At 32.8% G+C, this 7,904-nt stretch overlaps 2 protein-coding genes across 2 annotated transcripts; one reads left to right on the top strand and one right to left on the bottom strand.

The window, feature by feature from the left end:
- On the bottom strand, nt 3,558–4,230 carry LOC104707548 (putative lipid-binding protein AIR1). The gene has a single exon (XM_010423924.2). The coding sequence runs from the start codon at nt 4,166–4,168 to the stop codon at nt 3,773–3,775; it is 396 nt and encodes a 131-aa protein (XP_010422226.1). The 5' UTR covers nt 4,169–4,230; the 3' UTR covers nt 3,558–3,772.
- LOC104707547 lies at nt 5,340–7,472 on the top strand. The gene is made up of 5 exons (XM_010423923.2): nt 5,340–5,487; nt 5,745–5,857; nt 5,972–6,088; nt 6,162–7,023; nt 7,116–7,472. Exons 2-5 carry the CDS (start codon nt 5,753–5,755, stop codon nt 7,373–7,375), a joined length of 1,344 nt encoding a protein of 447 aa, XP_010422225.1. The 5' UTR covers nt 5,340–5,487; nt 5,745–5,752; the 3' UTR covers nt 7,376–7,472.

Below are 7,904 nucleotides of genomic sequence, written 5' to 3'. Positions count from 1 at the left end.
GAGATAAATTACCATCTAAATTCCTTAGACATATATCATGTCACACGGGGTAGACTTATATCACCATTATTTCTAAAACAACATTTAGTTTACACATAATCTCACACAAAGACAAAGTTTATGACTTCATCTTCATGTGATAATCGTTTAGTAATCTCAAATGGTGGGACTCTATCAAATCATTACGTATAACAGACTCTTTTTTTTTTTTTTGACAAACACGTATAACAGATAGACTAGTTTGGATTTTTTTGTTTGGGTTAAAATATAGAAATATCTCAAATGTATATTTTCATTGTATGGTTAAACACAAATTTGAGATCAAAAGGTCAATTTGATAGTTTGGAACAAAAAAAAAACCAAATTCATCAAAAATTATACTTCATGAGATCTCATGGTTAAACACAAATTTGAAATCAAAAGGTCAATTTGATAGTTCGGAACCAAAAAAACCCAACTTCATCAAAAATTATATGTAGGTTAGTTAAATGCAAACCGTAACACCTTGATTTCAGGAATTATGGTGATGAATGCAGAAAAATTTAAAAAATTGATTTGGTCACTTATATCGCCAAAATGCACTTATCTTTTTTGTAAATTATTCCACAAAAAAACTCTATAATTAAGTGTATTTGAATTGCAGCAATTCTCAAATGGGTGACTTTTCAAAAAGTGATTGTCGGCACCGTATAAGTAATGAAAAGTTTGTAGGATCGGTAAAGAAGTCTTTAAAACCTTCCAAATGTAGCGTACTCGCCATCAAATCAGGGTGGATACACGATTGGTAGAAGACGTGAAATAAATTAAGAAAAGTGGTGGTATGACCGTTTCAAAAATTAGCTTTGAGGTTTGTTTTCTATTTCCAAAATATTTTAGAAACAAAAGCTCTTGTAAACACGTAAAGATTTACAAGCACTAATTTTTTTGCAAACACTAATTTTTTTATTTGAAAACAAGATAGAAACTCACATTTCTGTTTTGGGAACGTGTGGAAAAATATTAATAAAAAAATGATTTAAAAATATTTTGATTTATGATATGTATAGTATATAGTATATATTTGTGTGCCTAAAAAACCTAACTAATTTAGTTTAAGATACACATACAAGAATATATGATATTTAAAAACCTATGTTTGTGGATTTTAGTGTTTTGATATTTTTCTTTTAGTTAAACTATGTAATATTTATAGTTTTAGATTTTTTTTTTTTTTTGTTAACTCAGAGTAAATCTCCAGGCTTATGGAGGGTCCGGCACTAATCTCTGGGGGAGATGCAGCCCACGGATAGACCTTCTCTCCGGATATTCAAATGGGCCGTTAGATAGGCCCATATCCGTGTAAAGGTGTCCAAGAAAATGTGACTTAGTTTCGCGCAGCAGGGGAATCGAACCTGAAACATTGTATTAAACATTTTTTGTCATATGGTTTGATGTTTTGTAATTTAGGATATATATAAATATATTGTTATAGATATACATTTATAAAACGTATCTATGTTCTAATTTTATAAAAATAGTTTTCGTTAATTTTTGAAATTTTCAATTTCTTATATCCATGTCTGTTTCCAGGCAATGTAGTTTATATATGTGAAAGTTGCAACTACGGTAGGACAGCCATGCCCAATATGGATTGTTACAAAAATAATTGCAAGAATTAAAATCAATATATATTCACTATTAAGTTGTAGTAACGAAAAAATCATCGTTGTTATTTCTCTTCCGGATATAATATGTTTCTATATTGAATACTATTTTATCCTTTTTGCTGAATAAATAACTTATTGTTTCGCGTATACTTTATAGTGGTGTCTATCTTATCATATTTGGATTATAAAATACGGTCGAATTACATGCCCAAATGTGGTTCACGGGTAGTAGCTAGCTACAGCCTATAGGAGAGATGGAGAATGTAGTTATTCCTTCGACAGGCTAGTAACAATATGATAATCATCATGCCATATTATTCTTTTTTTAATAAATTGATCAATTGATTGGTCAATTATATTCTTTTTTCTTCTAATAATGAATTTCTCTTTAGTTAACTACATAGTAGTTCTAAAAGAAGTGAAAAATGAAAAAAGTTGGTATGGTTCAAATAGTTTAAACCAAGTAATATGTTGTGGTGAATGCATGGTGATTATNAAAATAATTGCAAGAATTAAAATCAATATATATTCACTATTAAGTTGTAGTAACGAAAAAATCATCGTTGTTATTTCTCTTCCGGATATAATATGTTTCTATATTGAATACTATTTTATCCTTTTTGCTGAATAAATAACTTATTGTTTCGCGTATACTTTATAGTGGTGTCTATCTTATCATATTTGGATTATAAAATACGGTCGAATTACATGCCCAAATGTGGTTCACGGGTAGTAGCTAGCTACAGCCTATAGGAGAGATGGAGAATGTAGTTATTCCTTCGACAGGCTAGTAACAATATGATAATCATCATGCCATATTATTCTTTTTTTTTTTATTAAATTGATCAATTGATTGGTCAATTATATTCTTTTAATTTCTTCTAATAATGAATTTCTCTTTGGTTAACTACATAGTATTTCTAAAAGAAGTGAAAAATGAAAAAAGTTGGTATGGTTCAAATAGTTTAAACCAAGTAATATGTTGTGGTGAATGCATGGTGATTATTGTCTTCTTGTCTCTTAAGAAAAATCCTATCAAAAGGCGAAGTTAAGAAAGTCTATATGTTTATGCATGTTACCATATGCTTATAGGAGATTAACATATATGTTTCCATATGAATTCTTTCGGTTAATAGAAGATAAGTAAAAACTGTAGTAAATATTATAGATATCTTACAAAAAGGATTTAAAAACATACTTCTGTACAATATAAAACCTAGAAAATCAAGATCAAAAACAATCATCAAGTGAAAACGAAGTTGAACTTTTTCTGTATATTTTTCTTTTTGAGTGAAAGTTGACCCGAAATTTATGGGATGTGCAACGATTTGATTCACATAAACGATAGTACAAAATTAATTATGAAGCTTAGGTTTTCAGAGGATGTTACTTGTTACCAAAAAAACATGCTTCGCACTTCAGAATATTCGTTTGCAAATCATAATTAACCCAAACTTGCCCACAACGTAAGTTCATATATTCAATAGAGTATTGGTGTTCATTTAAATTCTCATCAGGTCAGGAATTTAAGGTAAAGGAAAATAATTCTTATATCTCAACGGGTCATAATTCAAATATGAACGAAAATTAATTTTAAAAACTAAGAAAAAATGGAATTCGAAGATCAGAAAGAAAGAAATAATTTATATTTTACATATAGCTCATTCCTCACACGTACATGTTACTAGTTGCTATAAACACTGTAGACCATGCATGGCTTTCTGATGCAGAATTAAATAATCCCTGATTAGTGTTTGTATATATATATATATTCCTCTTAATATCAGTACAGTTCATTTACTGTGAATAATCCTAAATGCACGTGTGCATGAACAAATCCAACACTCACGGACCAGATTAAAGTTATTTCCCCTACATTATTTTGATTAAAAACGAAGCAAACATAGTTCGTAACACTAAAACAAAAACATTATTTTATTATCAAGACAAATGAAATAAATTACAACAACACAAACCCATATTTCTTGATGAGGATCTTCCTCTTTCTCATGCACCAAATCAAATATGCAGAAAACACACACACAAAAAAAAAGGAAAGGAATACAATTTAACGTTCGAGCACATTTCATGCATGCCCAACCAATTCAGGATTAAGAAATTTTAAATTAAGGGCATTGGAAGCCACGTGGAGCCTTTCTGCTGCAAACATTGAGGAGCAAGCTGAGGTTGATTGGAAGGTTAATGTTGATGCCGAGAATGCTGGCTTTAAGCGCGGTACAAAGACACACTGCTGCTTCAAGATCAACCAAACCGTCAATGAGGCTGCAACACGGCTTAACCGGAGGAGCACCTAATGTCACATTCACCAGGTTGAGCGCCTGAACACAAACACCAAGCTTCAAAGCATCTTTTGGGCATGTCTCGATGGCAGGAGCGCTGCTTGGGGTTGGCTTCGGTTTGTTAGAAGACGATGGTGGACAACCGGAGCGGGCGGCTTCGGTTAAGGCGAAGAAGAGGATGTTCAGGGCAAGGAAAATGGCGAGAGAGTTTCTAAGAGCCATTTTGCTTAGCCTTGAATGAAGATCGGAGTGTTTTGTTATGCTTGAGATTGGTGAAGATATCGAGGGTGTATGAGTCGGTATTTATAGGGTAAGTGGAGTAGTTTGAGTAAAGAATTAAATGAGTAATACGATTGTATTAGTGCGACTATATATTCTAATGCAACTTAGGGTTATAATAATGATATATGTATGTAAAACCAAAATGATCAAGAATATGTATGTACCGACCATGTGAAAAGCCCTAGCCCCTAGATTATTTTAGCTGGCGATCTGAAGTAAAGAGTTTGGAACGAAGTGTGAGTAAAGAGTTTGGAACGGGGCTTCTTGATTTGTTCTGTTAAAATTATACTAGTAAAGTGTAAAGATTTATAATTAATCATTTTTAAACTACGACAACTTGTTAGGTTGAGAAATTTTTATATACAAATCGGTGGATAAATTATTTGTAAGAAATAGAAGTACGTAGAGTGAAAAAAAGTATTCTTTAAAAATAGTGACACCATTAATATATATCATACTTCATTGGAGTGGTTATTTTTTTCATATCTCACTAAATCGTTAATTATTGTTTAGTAAATTTTCATCTTAAAGAAAATTAACTACAGATTAATATTATGAAATCAAAAGTAATATATATATATATATATATATATATATATATATTACATTATTACTCATCGTCATTACTCTTAGTTTTGCAAATTTTTTATAAATAATATATTAAATCGAAATCTTTGGGAAGAATCTAATATATGAAACTTAAAAACTTCAAAATATAAAGGGTTATGTTATGTATTATAATTTATTTTACAAGATTGCTCTATATCTTTAAGTAAAAGATAAAATTAAAATAAATAGAACTTTTCTAAACCGTGGAATGGGAAATCGCAAAGCCGAGCCACAACAAACGAAAATGTACTGTGCTACGATCAAATTGGACGCTTGGGTAATTTAGGCATAAAACGGTAGATATGTCACAAATCCTCGTCTACATCGACCAAGTTCACTTGTAAACGATAATGATCTTTGCCTCTTGAAAGTAAAATCATCGGGCTTTATTGCCAACCGTAGCCCATACTGTATTCGGCCCATTTTATCGATATATGATTAAAATTAATACTAAAGAAAAAGGCAGAATTTGATTTCTATTAGTACACAACGCTCTCTCTGTAGTCAGTCAGTCTGTACACAACGCTCTCTCTCTCTCAATTTCAAACTTCAAACCCCCAAATTTCGTAAAAAATTCAAAATCCCGCCTTCGTCTTCTTCTTGAAACCCTAACGCCGAGCTCTATCTCCGTCGACCGGAAACTCATACAGGTTTGCTCCACATCTCGAATCGCCCCTCTCTCTCTCTCTCTCTCTCTCTCTCTCATGACCCAAATTCGCAATACTTTTGCTTTTGTATAGCAATTCTCCAGATCTAGTTTTTGTTTTGTGTGCAAGATCGAACATTTCATAGTGAAATCGAACCTTTATATAAACCGGATGAGTTGATGTTGTTAGAGGAACTTTTGGGAACTTTTGGGAAATTTCAATTTTTGTTTTGTTTTTCCTGAGTGTTTACTTTTTTGCAGTTAGTGAAATGATTCATACAGAAGAAGAACATGGAGTTGGTGGTGGTTGTTATGATTATGAGTTGGATCAACTCTTCCTTGTACATTCTGATATTACATCTGTTCTCCATCAGGTCCTTTTTGCTACTCCTTTTCATTTTATCTGAGAGATTGATGTTTCATAATGTTATGATGTATACTCACTGTAGTATGAGTTATGGCTAATTGAGTTTTGTGGAATTTTTTAGATTGATGAGCTTGTTGTGCAAACCATGAAGCGTAGTAGTAAGGCTGTGACCAAACAAGGGACAAGAGAAGTTGAGTCTTTCAGATTTGTATTGTCTGATATGCTATCCACACTAAAGGTACCATTCCTTTTTGTGTTTTAACCATTTGCTTTAGAACTCTATGCAATCTTTTTTCTTTTTGATTATGCAGCCATGGTTTCCTCGATTGCAAGAAGTGATATCAGATTCTGAATTGGTTTCAAAGGATCAGGAGGAAAAGCTTTTGATGAGCACTAGCAGTGTGAGATCAAGCAAAGAAGAAGAAGAAGAAGATTTGTTTGATGTTGATAGTCCTGAGCCTACTCTGTTTGAGTCTTTAGTCTCTCCTTCTCCTCTTGTGCATTGGCGTGGTGGTGATCATAACGCTGACAAGGGTAGACAACTCTTTCTTTTGACACCATTACCGTTAGGGAAATCTGAATTCCTTAAACATCAGAATGCGTCAAAGCTTACTGCTAAAAGGACTTTCCCAACTGCTGCTGCTGCTGCAAATCAATCGTTTCAAGTTTCTAAAGAAACAAGTGATAATGATTCTTTAGGAGGTGAGTTGATGAAAACTGCAGGACTTGGTAACTCTTCGCCAGTACTCAGGAGGAAAATTCAGTCCGAGCTTCTAATGACCCCTTGCTTGAAGATGTCGCCTCCAAAATCTTGTACACTGTTTAGACCGGTTCTTGAACCTTCTCAACCGGGAAAGCAAGGGGCTTGTAAGTCCACTTGCTCTGAACTGGGAGCTAGCACTTCTAATGGTTCACAAAGCTCTGGATCCTCTGGCATTGATAAAGCAGAGGATCTCTTTTCAAAGTATCCAGAGCTTTTGGGAATACAACATGCTCCAATAACAAGAAAAACAGATCTTGAATCCTCTCCGGTTTGGTGGTTTTCTCCTCCTAAAACATGTGTTTTTGTGAAGCCTGTGAATGAGAAGAAACCAATTGATGAAACTGGTGTTTCCGGAATGGTATCATCATTTGATCTTCCAAACATTAATAAAGAAGCAAAACACACTACAGGTAAAAAAAGGTTGATGCTTTTGTTCATTTCTTTATGATTACTCATTACTCCATATCGATGATCTTTTTTACTTTCTCAACTGTTTTCTTAGAGGGAAGCATGTCAATGGTGGTTGAGAATACTCCAGTGTTTAAAGAACCAGAGAGCGTAATGACGAAAATCAGAACACGAGCGGGTGAGAGTACTCTGAAGAAAGAGCTATGGACAAGATTTGAAGAAGCATCAATCCAAGATGAAGATAGTCATCTCAACTTGATGACAACAACAACAACAGTGAGAGGAAATAAGAAGAAAGGGTTCATGGAAATGTTAGAGGAAGCGAGTGGCAATGAGGAAGGTCATGAGTCATGACGCAAATTTATGATGAAAGCACTCAATTGGTAAATGGTTTATACCTTCTTTGTTTGTAATTTTACCAATTGTACTGTTCAATCTTTCTTTTACCAAATCGTGGCTTGACTATATTAGAAGAACACTAGAGATGAATGAACAAAAGAGAATTGAATAGATAAATTAAATATTATAAAATTACTCAAAATCTTAAATAATAGAATTAATACCTACCGAAAAATACTGAACACCGGAACTTGTAACCTAGTAGATTCATTGTTAATAGTATCACCATAGTGTGAGTTTGTGCGTTTGTAATCCGAAATTAAACAAAAATGAGCATATGTGAGTTTGTGGCTCTAAACCAAGAAAACGACCACAACCATTTGTAAGTTTACATAGATGAACTGATCATAACAAATATTTTTCATTTTGTCTATTCTTTATTAACGTAAAAGAATACCAAATGTTGGGTCAAAAATATATATGAACTTTATCTGTGACCAAAGTAAACAAAAATAAACAACCGAACAAGAAAACCTAATTAGAT

The sequence above is a fragment of the Camelina sativa genome, chromosome 8 (genome assembly GCF_000633955.1).
Source record: "Camelina sativa cultivar DH55 chromosome 8, Cs, whole genome shotgun sequence".
NCBI classification, from domain to species: Eukaryota; Viridiplantae; Streptophyta; class Magnoliopsida; order Brassicales; family Brassicaceae; genus Camelina; species Camelina sativa.
This window is presented reverse-complemented; position numbering and strand designations above follow the sequence as displayed.

Coding starts and splice junctions, on each gene's coding strand:
- LOC104707548 (XM_010423924.2), bottom strand. CDS start 4,168: ATGGCTCTTAGAAACTCTCTCGCCATTTTCCTTGCCCTGAACATCCTC.
- LOC104707547 (XM_010423923.2), top strand. CDS start 5,753: ATGATTCATACAGAAGAAGAACATGGAGTTGGTGGTGGTTGTTATGAT. Junction 5,858..5,971: donor TTACATCTGTTCTCCATCAG/GTCCTTTTTGCT, acceptor GGAATTTTTTAG/ATTGATGAGCTTGTTGTGCA. Junction 6,089..6,161: donor ATATGCTATCCACACTAAAG/GTACCATTCCTT, acceptor TTGATTATGCAG/CCATGGTTTCCTCGATTGCA.